Source organism: Rosa chinensis, chromosome 3 (genome assembly GCF_002994745.2).
Source record: "Rosa chinensis cultivar Old Blush chromosome 3, RchiOBHm-V2, whole genome shotgun sequence".
NCBI lineage: Eukaryota > Viridiplantae > Streptophyta > Magnoliopsida > Rosales > Rosaceae > Rosa > Rosa chinensis.
In genome coordinates this window covers 32,006,905-32,027,813 of record NC_037090.1, presented here as the reverse complement: position 1 = coordinate 32,027,813, position 20,909 = coordinate 32,006,905, and the positions used below count along the sequence as shown (strand labels likewise).

At 38.5% G+C, this 20,909-nt stretch overlaps 1 protein-coding gene and 2 long non-coding RNA genes across 5 annotated transcripts in view; 2 read left to right on the top strand and 1 right to left on the bottom strand.

Moving 5' to 3' along the window:
* Positions 1 to 4,491: 4,491 nt before the first annotated feature.
* On the bottom strand, positions 4,492 to 6,236 carry LOC121052223. The gene is made up of 2 exons (XR_005808537.1): positions 6,049 to 6,236; positions 4,492 to 5,372 (listed from the first exon to the last, which is right to left on the bottom strand). It is a non-coding gene; the product is annotated as an uncharacterized LOC121052223 (long non-coding RNA).
* Positions 6,237 to 13,043: 6,807 nt separating this feature from the next.
* On the top strand, positions 13,044 to 14,475 carry LOC112195046. The gene is made up of 3 exons (XR_002934317.2): positions 13,044 to 13,416; positions 13,488 to 13,538; positions 14,290 to 14,475. It is a non-coding gene; the product is annotated as an uncharacterized LOC112195046 (long non-coding RNA).
* A 2,015-nt stretch (positions 14,476 to 16,490) lies between these two features.
* The window catches only part of LOC112195044 (polyubiquitin 11), a 38,081-nt gene continuing 33,662 nt past the window's right edge, over positions 16,491 to 20,909 (top strand). For 2 of the 3 annotated variants that reach the window (XM_024335364.2, XM_024335365.2), the window contains exon 1: positions 16,491 to 16,790. In XM_024335364.2, coding sequence (XP_024191132.1) covers positions 16,563 to 16,790 — 228 coding nt within the window. In that variant the 5' untranslated portion in view covers positions 16,491 to 16,562. The remainder of the gene's footprint in view (positions 16,791 to 20,909) is intronic. The other variant, XM_024335366.2, reaches the window with a different exon arrangement.

Sequence of the window (20,909 nt, the reverse complement as noted above, 5' to 3'; positions counted from 1 at the left end):
GCATCCAACAAAGCAATGTCTTCTGATGGAGTGCTGTACACAGAACACTGCGGTTACAAAAAAAAAAAAACACACACACACACACACTTATCAACAACTTAAAGTAGTCAATTGTTACAATACTAATTTCTGATCTAACCTGTCATAAGAGTAAATATATAGGCACTGTAGATAAAAAATGGGGGAAGATATAATATATGGTGACCACCTTGTCGCTATACTTAAAACTATTGTGCTAATGTTCCTATTGCATAAAAACGCAATAATAACATTATTTCAGATTCCAGGTTCAAGATAAGCATTCATTTTCTAGTATGAAAATGGAGTAGGGGTTTAAATTGTTCAATATAAATGCAATAGAGTTAGCTTACTTAAATCGATGAACAGTGCAAGGGGAATTAGTATCATAATTAACTAAGAAGAAGAAGCAAATTCATTTCAATATCTCAATTTGCGAAACATAAATCAAAATAATGAAACTCATGTTAGCTCAACTACTGATTCCTTACTCCTTTCGCCAATATTTAACTCCTAACATAAATAATTCAGAAGGACAGTATATACAATAGGTTAAGTTGCAAGTAAAATTAAATACTTACCTTTAGTTTCTTCTCTGACCTTGCTGCATCTAATGTTTCAAACTACAATTGGCTCCCTCTCCTTGATTCCAAATGCAAATCTGGAAATTCTAAATTAAAACACAGGACGTATTATATACATATATACAATCAAATAAGATTAATAGGCAGAATAAGAATAAAATAGAAGACATGATCAAATAAGAGGCAGAATATGAGATTACTATGAAGACGCTGGAAATAGTCCCCACGCTTTGCTGTGGGATGTAACATTATCAATGAATTAGATGTAATAGAACTAAACTTAAAAGGACGACAAAATTGTTTTCAATTGTCTTGAGACCATTGCTACATTATAAATCAAGGATCTCAGACAAAATTGTACAATATGACAAAATAGTACAATATCATCACTGCAGATCATCTAAAACAAAAGATGAATTAAAGTTTCTACTGGAAACATTTTCCATTATAGTAGTTTTCAAAAAATAGGCTATCTTAGTTTAAGGTCAACTTGGTTACAATTGTTGAATGGAACATTTTCTAAAAAATAGTTATTCCAGGTGTATATATACAAAAGGTGTTAGCGTATCAAAAGTCGGTCATGAGTCTCTCCAAAAACATTGTTTGCTGCAGTTCTATCTATACAAAAAGGGTGCAGCAACAAATACTAATTCAGCAGGGAATAAAATTTAGAAAAGGAGACTGAAACAGTGACCACTGACCAGGATCACACTGCTTATAAAATTTCTTCAAAATCTGCAAACAAAAATTGAGAGCAAGGAAAATTCATACTCAATATCCAAAAATTTACTAAGAGGAGGAAACCAATTGGAAACTGGAAATTGATTACCTAAATAGTGAAATGATACATAATAAAGGATACAGTTAAATGATATCAAATCCATTATTATGCATCACTTCACTATTTAGGTAATACAAACCCAACAGAACAGCATTCACTCACTATAAATATCCCAGAGATTCATTTGAAAGTTAAACACTATGTATGAATCTGTAACTCATATCAATATCAGCAAAAGAATAATGCAATAGAAGGGAACAACAGTGAACTACTAAAGTTCATGTATAGAATTAAGCTTTGAAATTAAGAATATTGCGGAAGATTAACAAAAAGGCATCAATGACACTACTAAGGGACATGTATGTTAACTGTATACAAAAGTGCACATGATGAGGCACCAACCAAATGTTAATACAAATAAAAGAACCAAGCTGAGAAGGTAACTTAATTGCAGCAGTTACAGAATTCTACAAAACATAGCACTTATCAGAGGATTCCAGTAATAAAGTTAGGACTACTTGCAGCAACTGCCCCTAAAAAGTCATCGATCCTCAGAAATAAGCCAAGAAGGTCAAAATCCCTACTTCTTCAATAATTCCCAGAAATAACACGAATAAAATAAAAAATAAAAAAATTCATAGAAACAAAACTTAGATTAATTTCAACGATCAATATCAAGGAGTGATGATTAAGGAAAAGAAGCGCAAAGAGAGAGCCGGGGAAAAAAGAAAAGAGGATGCCGTGGCTCATCAACTGCAATCACAAAATGATTCAAAACCTCATTCCTTATCATCAACTATTCCAATCCTTCACCCATCAAATACAGCACCCAGAAAGAATTTCAAATCACATTCTCACAAATTCACAAATAACTTCCACTTGTCCTATTTTAAAGCGAGAAATATACTTAAATGAGAAAAGGCACAGAATACTCAATCAACTTAACACAGGACCAGCTACTTGATCGTATTTGAGAGCGAGAAATATCCTTAAATGAGAAAAGGCACAGAATAAAAGATTGAAGTCTCACCTATGAAATTCGAGATGAAACTGATTTCCCTTCTTCCCTTATCTATTTGACTACCTCAGACTTTACAAAGACTGCAAATTATGGAAAATCAAAAGTTATTTAGAGATAAAAAAAAAAAAAAAAAAATTAGTTCTAACATCAGAAATTCCCAACATTGTCTTTGGTCACAAATTCCCATAAAACAAAAATTGTTCTCTCTGTTGTTTTAAATAAAGCTGACAGCCAATTTTCACTTATACTATTTAAGATTACTCTTAATGCTTTAGCTGTTTGAAGATCACATCTCATTGAACCCCACTTACTCAGAATCCACTATTAAATATGGTTCAGAGCACGATAATTATGAAACCAAACCCAAAACCTCTCTAAGAAAACCAAACTCCAACAACTCACTTTCAAAAAAGAGGGGAAAAAAAAAACTCACCACCAAAAGACACTAATCAAACTTGTTAAGAACACTAAACAAAGAAAACAGCAAAGAAAAGTTACCTCGAGCAAAAACTCCAAAATCAACAGACCAATAACAAAAAAAATCAAATAAAAACAGATAGCAGCAGCAGACATTACCAGCACTTCAAGTATAATCATATCAAATCAAGGACGACATACAAAAATTCATCCAATCAAGGAAGCCACTATCTAATGTCTTATAAATAAAATAAAATAAATAGAAAAAAGTATAATCCAATAAAAATACCCATCGCAATTGAACAGCCTTAATTTAACAAACTTCCATAACGATACAGAACAAAACAACTCAACTCAACAACCTAATGTCTCTTTTCAACCAACACATAGAAATCCAGAAAGAAAAGGGGTGTAAAACGATGAATGCAAGCAAGAGCCACTACTCTACCAAGCACCCACGGATCAAACAAACCAAACACAAAACCCAATTTCACAATCGAGGATCAAACAAACCAAACAGAAAACCCAATTTCACCAAACAAAACAGTGGAAAAACCCAGAAATCCGAAACCCCCAATTCCCATCCAAAGACCACAACTTTAAACAAAACCCACATTTACCAATATTTCAGAAATCCGAAACCCCCAATTCCCATCCAAAGACCACCACTTTAAACAAAACCCACAATTACCAATATTTCAGAAATTCGAAACCCCCAATTTCCTCCAAAGACCACAACTTTAAACAAAACCCAGAATAACCGAGCCCAGAGGAACTCGAATCGAGACAATATTCAGAGTCGGATGCAATCAGACCTGAGAATTAGGTGAGAGAATTACCGGATTAAATGTTCAAACTTTGGAATCCTAGCTTGAAATTATCGGATTCAATTGGATTGACTTGGCAACGACTCTATGCTTTAGGGATTTGCCTCCGATCTCCAGAAAGCTTGAGCTTTGTCTCTCTTCGAGGAAGCTCAATAACCTCGTGCTGAGTGATCTCGTGCTGAGTGATCAACTGCAGGTTAGAGACGGAAATCAATCCCTTTGCCACAGAAATCAATATTCCTTGCCGCGTATCTAATCAAACCCTCCAGTTCTAGCATTCTACTGTCGGCGGGTGTTTATAACAGACCGAATGGCAGGGATGTAACTTAAGAAAAAATTAAGGGCAAAAGCGTCATTTACTTCGGGCTCGAATGAACAGTGGCCACGCGAATGAACAGTCCACGCCCTTTAGATTATAGATAATTTCCTAACCTAGAAATCAAAACTTAATTCGTTCAAAAATCAAAAACTGTGTATAACTGTCATTTTTCACAAATTGAAGCATCAAAATACATACATAACTCATATCTGTACTACAGATATAGGATGTGATGACTAATTTTTGTCTATTATAAGTTTATAAGATTCCTAATTTAAACAAACAGAGATTACCCATGATTTTCTTAGGTACCTGTTCATAATTCCCCGAGAGTTAATTCCATAAGAGATTGAGCAAAGGGTGAAGGTACTTTTTATTGGAAGGTTCTCTGGATAAGTCCTTATCGGAACTACTATTTCCTGAAACCATACAGAAGGCTAACAGTCATCTTTGAAAAGTCATTCCATATGAGAAAAGTAAAAGAGAAATAATCTATATATCCAAAATTTTGAAAAATAAAGTTCAGAACAAACTTTGGATCAAGTTGCTTTGCACCTTTATTTCTTTCTCTCTTTGCAACATTTGCATCCCAAAACAAAAACAAAATACATCAAGGGTAGCAGCAGGTGCTATTAATGAAGTCCGCTCTAATGTCAATCTAATGTAGTCTGGTCACCATCAATATAAACCACATGCCAGTTGCAAATACCTTTTGTTGGTGCATTACCATTGGTGTCTTTTGAAATGCACCAACAGCTTCAAGTATTTCTGGAGATTTGAATAGTAGACCCAGCCACTAGTCAGTATTCCCATACAAAATCAGCTTCTATTCTTGGTCATAACTGTTTTGAATAATAGAATTTTATCTCAGCACATGTATAGACAAAATAAGATACATTAGATACATCCCTACACAAACAAAGTCCAAATCTTTCATCACCTAAGCTATTAAACTGAACAAAATCCAGGGTGCATATAACTTACTTTCAGTACTCAAAATCAGTAGCAAGTATGGCTTTTATATAATGCATGGTGTATACAATAAGCTGAGAAACCAATAAGATACATTCCAGAAAACTAAGCAACTCATTTTATAAATTTCCACTTAGAGCAGAAGAATTCCAATTCTATGGCGAATTCCATAGCTTTTCAGTTACCAAAAACAGCAAATGGATACAGAGAAATTACACTTACACTAGTTTTGCAGCGACTGACTTTTAAAACTGAACCCAATCTCCAAAATTGGCAAGTTTTATGCTTCACGGCAACTTCAACCTCATCCATCGTCCTCCTCATCTTCTTCTTCTTCAGTCGCATCGCTCCGAATAACATCAACATCATCGCCCTCTACGTGTTCGTCCTCCTCCTCTTCTTTGTCTTGATCTTAGTTGACCTTTGATCAATTCTAACAGCAAAAGACCTTTGATCAATACTAACGACATACAAAAAGACAATCAATAAGATTCCAATCGATTAGTAAAAAATAGGGCTAAATAGGAGTTAGTACCCTGTGGTTTAGGTCCAAAATCAATTCAGTCCCTGGACTTCTAATTTCATCAAAAACACCCCTGCACCTTCAATTTTGATCTAATAAGTCCAATTCGTTAATATTCTGTTATGAGTTCAAGTTATAGTTGGATTATTTGTTGAAAAACTATTTATTTTTAATAGTAGGCCTCACTCCTAAATTGACTATGCAGACCACCTCGACACCACATCATAAAACATAGGCCATATATGAGCCATGTTAACAAGTTAAATAACTCAATTGTCGGAAAACTAACAAATTGGACCTATTAGATCAAAATTGAAAGTGCAGGGGTGTTTTTGATGAAATTAGAAGTTCAGGGACTGAATTGATTTTAGACCTAAACCACAGGGTAGTAATTTGTATTTAGCCCTAAAAAATAATAGAGCAAAAACCCAATCACAAAGCCCTACACGAACTGAAAAAAGCTCTCACTCTTTTTCAACCTATAACCCACCGATCACAAAATTGTTTACACAAAAAGCTGACAATTAGAGAAGATGATAAACAAAAAAGAAGAAACCAAATCCAAATTCACAAAACAAACCCAAACCTTCCTCGCAAGTCGACCACAATCTTGGATCTCTCCTCTTCTCTAGCCTACCCAAGCAACCTACAATCAAAATCGAAAATGCTACATAAAAATCAAAAATTCAAAAGCTTTGAAAACCAAACCCCTCTGATTCGTTTTCAACCCAACCTTTATATCTCAGAGCTTGATCAATACGGTTGATGCTTGAGTTTGACAATGCGTATGTATCCGAACAAAACCGAAAATAGAATGAAGTGTTTGTATCTGGCTGTAGTCAATGTAGGCTTCTAGAACAAAACAGAAAACTCGGGCCTTTTTCTCTGCACATACACAGTATGCACCAGCTCAAAATACCACAGCTTTAAGCCATTCAAAGACAAACCCAACTCAAATACACAAGAATTAAACAAAAAAGATTGTACTTTAGATCAAAACCGGACAGGAAATCACCAAGCTAGAGAAGAGAGAAAGAGGACCTACATGACTAGACCTAGAGCCGGCTGAAATAGGAGAATGACAAGCTCAGGTCGACTAATAAGCTCGAGTTCAGATCGGATCTCAAGCTCGAGGTCTGGAGAGGGAGGTTGGGTCAGAGAGCGAGGCCGGGAACTCAGGGTCAGAGAGCGAGGTCGGGGACTCTGGGTCAGATCGGAGGCGGCTCCAGTCGGCTTAGGTAGGAGAATGAAGTCGGGGACTTGGAGCACGTCAGGTTGGAGAAGGATTTCGGGAACTCAAGGCAGGTCAGCTTGGAAAACGATGAGGTTGGCAAGGTGAATGAGCTACTGAGTCTCACAGTTATTAGCTAGGGTTCGAAAATTTTAGAGAAAGAGGGAAAAAATACAAGTGTTGGGGGAATGAAATAATTGGTCCCCGCGGTTGTCAAAGTTTAAAACTTAGTCCCTCCGCGTTTTTTAAAATTTTTCGAATGAAACTATTCTCATCGGTTACAAAAGTAACCGATGTCCATAATAATAATAGAAATCGGTTTTTTCACAAATTGATGTTAGCACGGTTTTTAACATCAGGTGCAATCCTGACCGATTTAATAGTGTCGATGTCTAATGACATTATTCTAGTAGTGATGATTCCTTGTACCCAAAGGAATTGTACTTGAATCCTCTATATATAGAGGCTTCTATTATCAATGAAAGACACAACTATTCTCTCTACATTCTTTAAGGACAAAGAAAAAAGTCTGATAGCTCTCCAAAAACTCTAGGTCAGGGGCGAGTTGCAGACTGAGAGATCGCTATCGTCTGGTGGCGGCTCTACCATAGGCCTTGACTACGCCGTACGGTCTGCTGATTGATGGGGATTGATGCTAACGTTCGAGGAGCTCTTGAGGGGTGTTTGATGTGCTCATATTATCCTATATTTCTATGCCTCTTAATCTTGGTTTTTATGTTTAGTTCTCCTTATTTATGATTCATTTACATCTTTTAGTATTTTGTTGGTTTGTTCCATAGAAAGAAGAAAAGAAGCCAAAATGAGCTAACTAGGATTGAAAGGCAATGTGCAATCTAAGACTGGGAATCTGCTTGTGCAGAACATCCAACTTCACCGAATTACTGGGAAAGTACCAGATCTAATCAGACAATGATCTTTATATATTGGAAAGCTACGGATGTCTACTTTCTGTAGAATTTTACGGATCTGGATTTCGATACTTGTGGAGAAAGTTATGATTATTTGAGTGAAGATAGGTCGGACAGGAAATCTGCTCGGGAATTTACAACCATTCGTGGAGAACTCAAGTTCCATGGTGCAAGATTGTCAATCCTAATGTTTTAAGGAAGTTAATTCAGATGAGGATTCAATGAGGAACTTATTCCTACTTTTATTGAAGATATTTCAAGCTTTTCCCATTCCAAATCAAGAAAAGAATATATTCTCAAGTCTTACAAGGAAACATGAGCAGAAATCTTCCCTATATAAGGGAGCACGAATTTTACATGAGAGGGAGTCTCGGGAGCATGATGTAGATGCCTAAGGAGCAGAGACGACCCATCCAGCTTCCCTTTCTTTTCCTTTCTATTCTTTTTATGTTTTTCCTATGTTTACGTAGTTATCTATTGTTAAACTTTTTCTAGGGTTAGGATGATGCTCTATTATGATTTTTTATGTGCTTTGAAGTTTTATTGATGGATTTATAATTTCTTTATGATGAATGCTTAATCACTATTTGAATTGATGCTTTATGTTTAAGTTCTTTGATTGATCACCTTAGGGCTTTGCATATAGTAATTGGAAGACAAATTTGAAGCAGAGATGCAATATAATTTGATTAGCTTCTTGTGATTAAGTGTGATAAATTACATTATTACTTGATAAAGACTAATGGTTTGCTTGATCCCCTTGTTTTGTAAAGCGTAATGAGTCTTGCACATGTTAAATTTATACCTGAGAAGGATAAATTGCATAGTTAAGATATAATATCTTTACCCGAGAGGGAGAGCATCATACACTTAAGGAAAACTATGGTCTAGAATACCTGAGAAGACTTAGATACGGGAATTATCATCTAGAGGAACAAAAGAATCTGCTAATTGCATTGAAAACATAAATAGGATTGTTAATGGTTGATTTCAAAACCCTAGGTTTTATCATTATTTGTTTCTTTCTTTCTTTCTTTAATTTTCACATTATTTGTTTAGTCGAAAACCTTAAAACCATATCTTCTTTAGTTTGATTGTTTATGTGATTTTGTGTTTGGATTAATTGAGTTAGGGTTTAAATTGATTATCAATCCTCAGTTGGAACGACCTTGTACTTGCATATTATACTAACGACGATTCGTGCGCTTGCGAGTTTTAACTAAAATTTCACAACAGTGTTGCTTGGACTTGTTTGTAAGCGGTTTTGGCTTCAAGTTTTGGGTGTGAAATCTCTGGGATGTGGTGGCCATGTGGTGTAGGATTGGAGAGTCTCGATTGAAGCTTCTTGGATTGACGATGGTGTAGGCTTTGAAATTCGAAATCTACGGTGACAAGGATCGAGGGAGTTGGATTGGAGCAAGTTCATGGCGACACGGGTTTTGGCAGTGTCGCGGCGGTTTGACTAGTGGGCAGGAATCATGGCAGAGCAGTCGTGGTGGCGTCGGTCGCGCTGCATTGGTTCAATGTGTTGGAGATAGAGGCCATACCTGGGACAAACCAGGCCTAATGGGTTTTTAGCAGGCCTTCTCTTGGAGATGCTTTGTACTGTTGATTTAACCCTATGTTTTCTATTTTGTCTAATTATAATAATTTCTTTGTATTAGGAAGCTAAGCAATTGTGCGCATTCTATTTACCTCTAGCGCCTCTGTAGTAGTATCAAAGAAGGATTCTTGCTATGTCTACACATTTGAATGTCTAATTAGGGTGTCTATTTCTATGTACCACTATCTTCTTGTCTGTCTATAGATGGTAGCAAAAGAGTATGTAACGGCCTATTTTAGCTTGTGATGAATATATTAACATCCAATTTGGGTTTGATTTAAAAAAAAAAAAACATATATATATATATATATATATCAATTAAATTTCCGTTTAAATAGTCATAATTTCATCTCATTGATATTTGAATTATATTCAAAATATCTTCAAAACTAATTTTTGTTACCAACATTATCCGCAATATATCAAAATTTCCATAGACACCCAAACTTCTCTCCATCATGACGTTACTAATCCTTATTTACAACAGCAGGAACATCTTTTACATAAGAAGTTAACTTCTCTTATTAAACGACTAGAGGTGTATTGGGCACAAAGAGCACGCATTAATTGGTTGACCATAGGAGACAACAATACTGCTTATTTTCATCAAACTACTACCATAAGAAAACTACAAAATTGGACACCTCAGGTGATGTTTGGCTTGATGATATCAATGATATAACACAGGCCTTTGTTTCTGGGTACCGATATTGTTTTTCTGTTGATCATGCTTCGTCCATGATCGAAGTCATATTATTCCGTCTATTATCTCTGCTGACGGTAATACTCAGTTATTAAAACCACTTATTACTGATGAAATTGAAAGGGCCATTGCTCAAATAAGAGCCCTTAAGGCCCCTGGACCTGATAGTATCATAGGCAAAACTTCTACTTCTTGGAGAATTCAACTGCTACTTAGAGATATCAAGCGCTTGGCTTCACAGTTTCAAAATATAATTTTCAAGGAGACTAATTTTGTAGCTAATCAACTAGCATCTTTAGGCCTCATCATGTAGCCTGCAAATCAAGTGGGTCGATGGAGGCCCGCAATAAGCCTGACGGGTAAAATCTTGGCCCGACCTGCATAAAAGCCCGCTTAGGTGGGTAGAGGGCCGGTCTTGGTTTAGGGGTTTAACACCCGGTCCGGCCCGGCCCGCCAAAGACCCATAAAAACCCGCCCGGCCCTGCCCATAAATACCCGACCCGTAAGCCTGTAAATTAAATACTATACTATGTATAGTCAATATACTGTATATATATAAATTATATATACCATGTATATATAAATTATATATTATACAATATATATATATATATACAGATCTTATCCAGAGCGAGGCATCGCTTTGAAATTTCAGAGCGAGGTTAGGGTTTAGGGTCACTTTTCGGTTGCATATCCACATCTCAACCGTTCAGTTTTTAGGTGCTAATGTATAGATCATCTCTGCAAAATTTCAACGAAATTGATGGTCTTTAAGGTATCTAACTCGCTTAAACCAATGGACGAACTAAATCTGTCCAACCTGAACCGTACTAGCTTTAAGGCAGTTATCAATGCCTTAACGACTATCAATTTGGCTGAAATTTTGTAGAGATGATCTATACATTAGTACCTAGAAACTGAACGGTTGAGATGTGGATATGCGACCGAAAAGTGACCCTAAACCCTAACCTCGCTCTGAAATTTCAAAGCGATGCCTCGCTCTGGATAGGATCTGTATATATATATATATATATATATATATATATATATATTATATACGCACATACACATACATATATATTATGTGTGTATCTCTATATATATTTGGGTGCAATATGAAGACTAGACAACCAATACTGATATCATTGATACAAGTAGGAAGGAATCTGCTCGACTAGACAATTTGGCATCACATTTGGGTGCAATATGAAGACTAGACAATGACAATCCAATAGTAATATCACTGATACACAGGAGGAAGGAATCTGCTAGAAAATCTAACTCATGGTACTGAACAGATAAACATAATAGTAAAATGGCGTTTGTCAATAATTAATCAAAATTAAAAGAATATGATATTGGGTCACAGGCCTTGATGGTGTAAATTCTATGTCTAAAGTTATACTTGTTTCAAAATATATATATATATATATATACACACACACACACACACACATTTGGGCACACACATATACATACATACGTATGTTTTTCTCCGAAATTAATTACTTCAAGAATTCTAATTAACTTACTTAAGTAAAAACATAATTGTAGATTAAGTTAGCCTAAGGTGTAATGTGGTTGCTAATAAAAAGTCTCAAGTCAACTTTGCTCTGCTAGGGTTTCTCTGCCCTAGCCGTGCAATTGATTGAGCCCGAAAAGAAGATGGCGGCGGTGTCTCCTTCAATGTCAGAGGAGGCCGTCGTGAGTCTGGTTGGTGGAGAGGATGATGTCCACGATTCATTTTTTTATCTATGTGGCCGACTTCTATCCAAGAAGATAGTGGTGCTTCCGTCATTCTCGGCGGCGATCTCCAATAATTGGGGATTGAAGGAGAGAGTTTTGATCCGGCAGGAGGAGGAGGACATCTTTGTCTTCCAATTTAAGGAGATGGAGGTGAAGAATCGAGTACTCTCTGGAGGTCCTTGGTTCTATAACAACTCCATGTTATTGTTGGCAGACTATGACGGAATCTATGCCCTCGATACGGCGCCGCTACATCTCCTTGAGGTATGGGTGGCTATGAAAGGGTTATGGATTGTGATGCGGAATGAAAAAGCCCTTACCCTAATCGGACGGGCTTTAGGGGACTTCGTGCAGGTTGACCAAGGAGCGATGCTGAGGAAGGATTCCATCCAGAGGATTGGTGTGATTCAAGATGTCCGCTAGAGAATTTGGGTGCGACGGAGGTTTGAGTTTTCACCGGTTGTTTCGGTGACGGTGGAGCTGCAGTATGAGAAATGCCATGGGCTTTGTGTGGCTTGTGCTTTCTTCGGCCATGGGGGTGGTTCTTGTGATAGGAGGCTGGCGGAGGAGGCGCTCTCGTTGGCAGTGCCGGGCTGAGGCGAATTGAGCCGTGGTCAGGAATCTACATCCAGATCGGAGGCGTCTGTGGCGGCGGTCTTGGGGCTGGAGGTACTCTCTAAGGCACCTCTGGAGCTGGGTCTGGTGACGGCGGGGGTTGGAGAAGCTGTGGTGGATGAGGGTGGACCGGCGTCGGGGGCTGCAAACAGTGCAGCTGCAACTCTGGAAAAACCAGCGGGAAACCCTAATTTTGAATTAGGGTTGACCGCAGGTTTGACTAGGATTCAAACTGGGCTGCAGTTTGTTGGGCAGGAAAATGAGGGGTCTGCTCGGCTGTCTGTTGGGCTTGCTGCTGGAATGTAGACCGCCGTTTTTTTTTTTATTATTGTTTCTTTTAATTTGTCGTAACGTATGAAATTACGTATTCGTGAGGTACAAAAGTATTTGTGCTTAGGTTAAGACTTTGAGGCCATTTAAAGGATTAAGAAATTTGGAGAAAATCCAATTTGGGTATAGAAAAGTATTTTTAAAGTATCGAGGCTTAGGACAAGCCCGGAAAATTTTTCCGAAAGGATTCGGTGAAGTATCGGAGAAATAAGGATGTTTGAAGAGGTAATTTTCGGAGTGGGCTTAAGGAAAATCAAGAGGAAAGTGAAATAGGAGCAGCCCAAGTCCATTGGCCCAAAAGGAGGGGCAGATTTGACTTTTCACAATTAAATTTGGGAGAGGTATTTAAGGAACACATTCCCTCAAAAACCCTAGCCTCTTCCTCATTTTCTCACTTCTCCCTCTCTCTCTTCAGCTCTCCCTCTCTCTCATCCTTTTCCTTCTCTCTCCAGAAGTCGCCGCCGGTTGCCGCCGTCGCCGGAATCCCAATCCTCACCAAAATTTCCAAATTTTCTTCTCTTCCTTCCCTCTTTCCATATCTCCAACCAAAACAAAGAAATTTGGCCATCCAACCCTCCAAAACCCTAGAACCCGAAGCTAAATTGGGGCTTTTTGTGATTTCTTCTTTCCAAGCTTAAATCAAGGTAATACCCCTCCTAATCTAGCCTCTATTCATCCGATCTACATCTATTTCTTCCTAAATCCGAGTTTTTGATTTGGATTTGTGATTTTGTTTGCATGAATCCGGTTTCTCCTTAAACCATGAAGCTAGGCTATGGGTTTGGCAAGGATTTTTGGTAAGGATCTATCCATGCAACCTTGTTTTAGAGTTTTTTGGTTGAGATGTTGATGTTGGACGGATTTGTAGGTGAAGAAGGCCAAGGAGAAGGAATAGGACGTGATTTTTGAAGAAGAAAGGGTAAGGAATGGGTTTTGGACAAACCCTAGAATTTTTGGAATTTATTTGGTTGATTTTGATTATGTTGAGCTATTGTTGTTGTTGGAAAAATTGTGAAAAATAGAGATTTGAGGATGGTTTAATTAGTAGGATTTTATTAGCATAATTTTCATAGTGTTGGAATTTTGGTGTTGAAGATTTGGTGATTATGGTTGTGTAGTTTTGGCCAAAAGAAAAAGAAAAGGAAGAAGAAAAGAAATGGATTTGTTTTTGGAAGAAAAGGAAAATAAAGAAAATGGTAAAAATTGGATTAAATGAGGTTTTACTGTGGTAAAGTGGTAAAAATGAAAAGGTGAAAAAGGAGAAGTAAATGGGTAAAAATAAAAGTAAAACTTTATTTATAATTATTTACTTATTTATTTTTAATAAATAAGAATTATTTACTTATTTATTTTTAATAAATAATAAATAATTGTAAATAAAGGAATACTTGATCAAAAGTCAGAAGTCAACTCTGAGAGTTGACCATGGTTGACCGACCTCGTAAAACGTTAGGATCGACTCGACTTTGGTCGCTCAAATTGGCGAAAGTTTAGCGGAGCGATAAGGACGTTTTCCTTTTTAGGAAAGAAGTTAGTTTCCCAAATTGGTAAAGGTTGAAAGAAATAATTAATGGTCTCATTGAAATAAAAAGGATTTAGTGTACGCGGTTACTTAAGGTTGATCATGATGTTTACCTGGATAATTACTTACAAATTAAGTAATGGTTCAGGAAACACGATCGTTAAGGAAGCTTAAGCGGAAAGCATCAGAGTGTGGAGTACGCCAGCATTTTCCAGGTAGGGTGAGCTGTCCCTTCCTTATTAGAGGCTTTTCGGTATATGTGGAATGCTCTAGTATAATATTATGTTGCCTGCAAGTATTTTTGGTTGTTCATTAGTCGATGCCTCGTGGTACATTTGTTTTCAAAATTGATAATTGTTGATTGCGAAAACCGAGGCTAGACTTGCATGTTGAGATACTGTACCCTTTGTATGTTTGTTTGTGACCTGAAAGTGAATGAGACCTAGACGCGTAGATTCCTAGGGATCCCACGGTGTCGATAACCGTGAACCTCCGGAGGGGGCTGTGCTCCTATGTTTGTCGAGGAAAGGTGAGTACAGACAGTGAACCAGTCATAGGAGACTCAGAGCCAGGAAATGGACACATTCGCTACTTGTAGCCATAAAGACTATAGAGTAGTTGGCCGGTTCTCCAAGGATGACGAACCAGGTCGGTCACCGATTTATTTAGTTTAGCCGGCAGGTAAGTATCTCGGAGCTCCAAGTTGTGTGAAGCATGCTGCATATGATCTCCTAAAACGAAACAACTATGATTGTTTTTGTTTGCATTTGTTTTACTCGATTTTACAAATGCGCGCAATCTATATTCTAATAGTTATGTTTTACCTATTAGTTTTCAAACCTAACTAAGGTTGGGTCGGCCCCTATTGGGCTAGCGAGGACGAAATGCTCACCCCTACATTTCAGGTTACAACGAGGTCATTTCGGACGATTTGGATTAGAAGTGGGTCATTGGCCGAGTTCGTGTGTTGCTGTTCCTGTTGCTTGAAGTTCTTCCCTTTTGGTATTCCATCGATTTACTCGTTTTTCATTCCATGTTGAAACCTGTGAGGTCCGCCTACCTGGGAGCGCGCCTCACCCCTTTGTTTTATTGTTATTGTTGAACTCCTTTCATTTCGGTTATGATGTAAGCCCTAAGGCGCCACAGTGCACTTGCCCACTTTGTTTTTAAGCATTTCCAGACTTGTTATTTTGAATGTTGGGTTGTTGATTTAAAGTCCTTTCTTAAAAGTTTTTCTTGGTCTCCTATTTTCTAAAAATTGTATTTTCAATAAGGCCTTGTAGTATTAAGTTGGTAGGTCTACAGTATGTTTACGACGTATCGAGCTCCTATTGGCTTAATATTACGGCGCTGTGGTATACCCATTTGGGTCGCCACATGGAAAAATCCCACAATTGGGTTTGGGTGTGAGAAAGAAGGTGTTTAAACCTAGTTCGGCATTTATACCTCCGGAATTTCAACTTGGTGAGTTGGTGGAGATTCCAATATCGATGGGGACAACTCCAAAGAAGAAGGGTCGTCCGTATGTACGTCGAGCTAAACGTGTATTATCTTCAGAGAAAGCAGAAGGTAATAAGGCAGGTGTGGATTTATGCTCCAACTTGAATGAGAAGGAGATACTTATTGGTTAATTGTTCTGACTAGGGGTTAGAGTCTGTGTGAGGATGGTTAAGTTTCTATGAGTCTTCTATGACGTTTCTAGTTCTTTCCTTATACCACAATTGCGTAATTGGCAAGGGAGGGCTAGTTAAATGATTTCTTTCCGTACGACGCGAAGCTTGGTCATTCTTGGATAGGCTCGCTTAATTGTGAGCTTCCCAATGATGTTAATTAGTTTGCTTTAGCTTAGATAGGTTTTATCGGATTTTCTTGCTGGAATTCTTATGTAAGTTTTGTAAGTTATGGCCTATTGGCTGTTGATTATTGAATAACAATCAACTTTTATTCAAAATAAATGTAGATTAAGTTATTTATTATTTGAAACTAGAGAATATATGCCCGGCCTGAAAAAGCCCGCAAGGTCCGGTTTATATGCATGAGCTTGGATTTTGAAATTTATATTAAAGCCTGGTCTAGCCCGGCCCAAGCCCACTATCGACCCGTTAACGACCCCTAAAGCCTCTTTATCTTGCAATCATCAAAATTCTAAGGTTTAGTTTTCTTGTTGCTAAACCAGTTGGATAAGCTGGGAGGGGTGTGTTCATGGTTTTGTTTTGTAATTTTTTGATGTCATAAAAACAAAACAAAACAGCTTTTTCTAATTAATGTAGTTGGTAGATCTATTTTGTTTACCCAGGGACCAAATCGTCATTTCATAGAAGACCCTAGCATGTGCTAAAAAAGGACCCTCCGCAGCATTTCAAACATTCAGAATTGAGAGTTGAAAGGAACCCTAGCCGTTTGTCTCTCGGTGGCAACAAGATGCAGATCTTCGTGAAAACCCTAACGGGGAAGACGATCACCCTGGAGGTGGAGTCGTCGGACACCATCGACAACGTGAAGGCCAAGATTCAAGACAAGGAGGGCATCCCGCCAGACCAGCAGAGGCTCATCTTCGCCGGAAAGCAGCTCGAGGACGGCCGAACCCTAGCCGACTACAACATCCAGAAGGAGTCCACTCTCCACCTGGTGCTTCGTCTCCGCGGCGGAGCCAAGAAGCGTAAGAAGAAGACCTACACAAAGCCCAAGAAGATCAAGCACAAGCACAAGAAGGTCAAGCTCGCCGTCCTCCAGTTCTACAAGGTCGACGACTCTGGCAAGGTGCAGAAGCTCAGGAAGGAGTGCCCCAATGCCGAGTGCGGCGCCGGGACCTTCATGGCCAACCATTTTGACAGGCACTACTGTGGTAAGTGTGGTCTCACCTATGTTTACCAGAAGGCCGGTGGCGATTGAGTCAAAACGCTCCGTTTTGATCCTTTTACTAGTATCAGTGTTATCAGTATTCTTGGGGAATTGAACAGATGCTTTAATTTCAAGGTTAGAACGTGTAATCCTCTTTGTTGAGGTTTATATTGAGAATTTTGAATCTGGAGTTTAATGGATAGTTTTTGTTAAATTTATTTATATATATATATACAGATGCAATATTGGATGGGTGAAATTCAGTAATTGCTATTAGATTGTCGATTTAGATTGTGTTTCTTTTGAGTCAATTCGTGGCTGGATCTGTTCCTGCAATTTCTTGGGACGTGATTGTTATGTGCAGTCCATTTTGCCTTTTGAAATTTAAACTGGGTTCCTTCTGGGTTAATTTGCTATTTGCATTCTTCTGGTCTTGTAGCATTTGCTTTTTGTTTCAATCAAACGAGTTTTGACCGCGTCAGTTCTTTCATTTGCTGCTAAATCATTTCCACTGTCAGCCATCTGGGTTCTTCACTTCTTTGTTTTGTTAAAATTGTGGCCTGTTAGATAGTTTTGCCAAGATTAGGGACTAGGGAGTAGAACTCTTGAAGTAGTTACAGGCTTATAGCTTACCCCACATGGTCGAATATCAAAGATCATTGATTAGGGAGTAGAACTAGGTTTACGTTTCATGGTCGAATGTATATCAAAGATCATTGATTATCTCGGTCTTCTGGTCAATGGGCAATTCCATTTTGACAGAGCATCTCTTAGTTGCAAATTATCTTTTGACTTTGAAGTTCTCTCCCTCCACTAATCTAGTGGCCAGAATGCGATTCCTTGAATCCTTGTTGTGTAATCTGGTGTTTAGTGCAAGTAGACCAGGCTGGATGAGGATTACAGCCAACTTAATCTACACTTTTGAGACTGTTTGAATAAATATGAACATTGTGATACATGTCTATCATCACTGTGGTTATTTTCATAGCAGTACTGTGCCTGCCCTCCTCTTGTTACAGTAAGATTTACCAAGAATTGTATTAGGATTACAGACTTCTGATGGATCCAGAGCTAAGTACTACATTCTTTCATGAGAGCAGCTCAAGATAGTACTATATTCTTTCAATATGGCTCCAATCCTTTGAGCAATTACCAACATGATAAGCAAATAGACAATTGCGACTACATAAATATTTGCTCATTCTTTGGCTGATTTGAGAAATTGTAACGCAACACCAAAGGGAAGCATAGGTACATCTCCAGAAAGAAAGGCGCAAGGATTGCTGTAGCATGTGTTGTATCACATTACTAATATTATTGATTTATAATCAAAACCTACTCTTTATAGAAATACAACTGTACTCATGCACACCTTATGCAAAGGTTTAGGGAAGCACATGAGGCTGAGAACAAGAGACTCGGAACAAATTGTCAAACTACCTAACTACAGGAGAGGGATATACTAGTTTAGTTTTTCTCTTGAACCATAACTGCCTTTGTTTCCTTTCTGCCCTCAATGTAATAGTGTGCTCTAAATGTAGCCAGATGAGCGCAATAGGCAGGAGACACTGCAGTTATTAGTGGAACAATCAGCAGAAGCATGACTTGTATGAAACTAAAAGCACAAGCATAGGAAATTAACAGGGAGAAGGAAACAGAACACATTCACATTAGCTGAGAAGAATCAGAAGATCATTCAGTAGTAATACTCCACCAAAAGGGAGAAGGAAATTACATGTAAAGCAGTAAAGAACAATTGTCATCAATTAGGTCCTAAATATTTATCCTTTATCCAATCTCTTTCAACCGATTTGTATGCCTTCCACCTATTTGCTACAGCACACATGAAAGAATTTTACTATCCTCCCTTTTCATTAACAAAATCTGTGAACATGCAATATATATGGAGCTAACGTAAGTCAACATGTCTATACATGGGCCAAGAACCCTGCAGGCTAGGTCTATTCTCTCGTCAGATACTATGTATAGTATTGTTCACAACCACTTGATATGGGGATTGGGACACAGTTGTTTACTCATTCCTTCAATCATATATTCGCAAAAGCAATAGAGAAAACAACTCTGCTAGAATCACAAACAAGTACTAAGACAATACACGCCTAGCAGAGTTGTTTGTGAAGTAAAATAGCCTGGATTGCTAAATAAATAATCCCCTTTCAAGTGCGTTCACATCTAGGAAATAAAAACAGGGTGTTGAAGCACCAGGTCACCATTGTAAAACACCTACACATACCAGGTCACCATTGTAATTTATAGAGATCTCTACGTTCTCAAGGATAGGTTCTGACATTGAGGCGTCCCCCAAAGATGTCTTTTGAACATAACCATTTAGGACTAAACCCTAAACATTCTCATGGGACAAATTTTGAGTATTGATGATCAAAGGATTTGTTAGTGCCTCATTCGCTCTTTTTCTAGGGCGAGTATCATTTGAACCAACCGATCTACCGCGCTTCCTAGCAGGACCTGCTGCCATAGACGCCACATCACTGCCAATATGGGCAGTGGCACCATCTCCTGGTACCTCAGGAGCGGCGTTACATCTAGTATTTGGGACGTCAATCCTTACAGGCACATTTGCAACAGGTATATGTGATCTCGTCTCTTTAGCAGTATCAGAAAACTCATCAGGCAGAGTTGTTCGTGTCGGAATTTGGACAGGGTAATGCCTATGACTTTTCAAACCTTGTACACGTAAGATACGTTGAAAAGTCAAAGTGTCCACGAGGGATCCTGACTTTTCAACAACAACTAAATAAATCTCAGCCTCGACTTCCAACCCTCGTTACTCGAATGCCATGAGTCTTAGAACTGGAAGGTCACTCTTATAGCTCGGTCATCACCCAAGCCTGCAATGTCATGATCGACCAGCACTGCTCAGTTGGACTGTCAAGACCTCCCTCTACATGAGATTGCTCACAAATCACAAGGGCTTGATTTACTCAAATCAAGGGGCAAATCTCACCTAATTGGACAAGTGTCACAATCCCATAACCAGCATGGCCATGAACGTGGGTTGAAGATGATGTGATTAGAAGAGACCACAAAATGGTGACACCTGTCACCCACTCGACCAAACCCATGCTGATGGCATGTCAAAAAAGGAGCTGACACCCTTATTTTCGGGGCCAAGCCCATACTCCAACAGTGTACCTCAACCACCTCCAAGCCCTATAAAAAGAAGGACTTTTCCTTCATTCGGGGTCTCTTGATCACTTTCCAAAAAAGTACCAAAAAAACTTCTCCTCCTTCTCACTTTCCGATTTGATCATCGGAGCCTGACAGGCCAACACATGTTGAATCGACCGCTCAACCCTATGGAGAGAAGATAAACCCCACATCCAAGATCCTACCCCACCTCAGATTTCAACGGAACCCTGTTGACTTGATGCAAACAAAATTTTGCATCAACAAGAGTATCTGCTACGTTCTGAAGCTCTATAGTTCTTCACATTTCTAGTTCGGACTGTGCAGTACGGAGATCGAGATGAGATACAGTGGGGGCAGACCACAATAATTCCTGTCGTTCCTGCTGAACATGTGTGTTCTTATCTCCCTTTAACGATAGGAAGACTGTCTTATCAAAGTGACAATCCGCAAATCTAGCGGTAAAGAGATTGTCTGTCAAGGGTTCCAGGTAGCAGATGATAGTTGGAGCTTCATATCTAACATATATGCCCATTCGTCTCTGTGGACCCATCTTAGCACGCTGTGGCGGCGTAATAGGCACATAAATGCCACACTAAAAAATGCGTAAGTGCGAGATATCAGGCTCGTACCCAATCACTAGCTGTAACGTAGAATAAGGTTGGGTGGCAGTGAGTCGTAGACGAATTAGCGTCGCTGCGTGCAATATTACATATGCCCAAGCGGAAACAGGGAGATTGGTGCGCATAACCAGTGTCC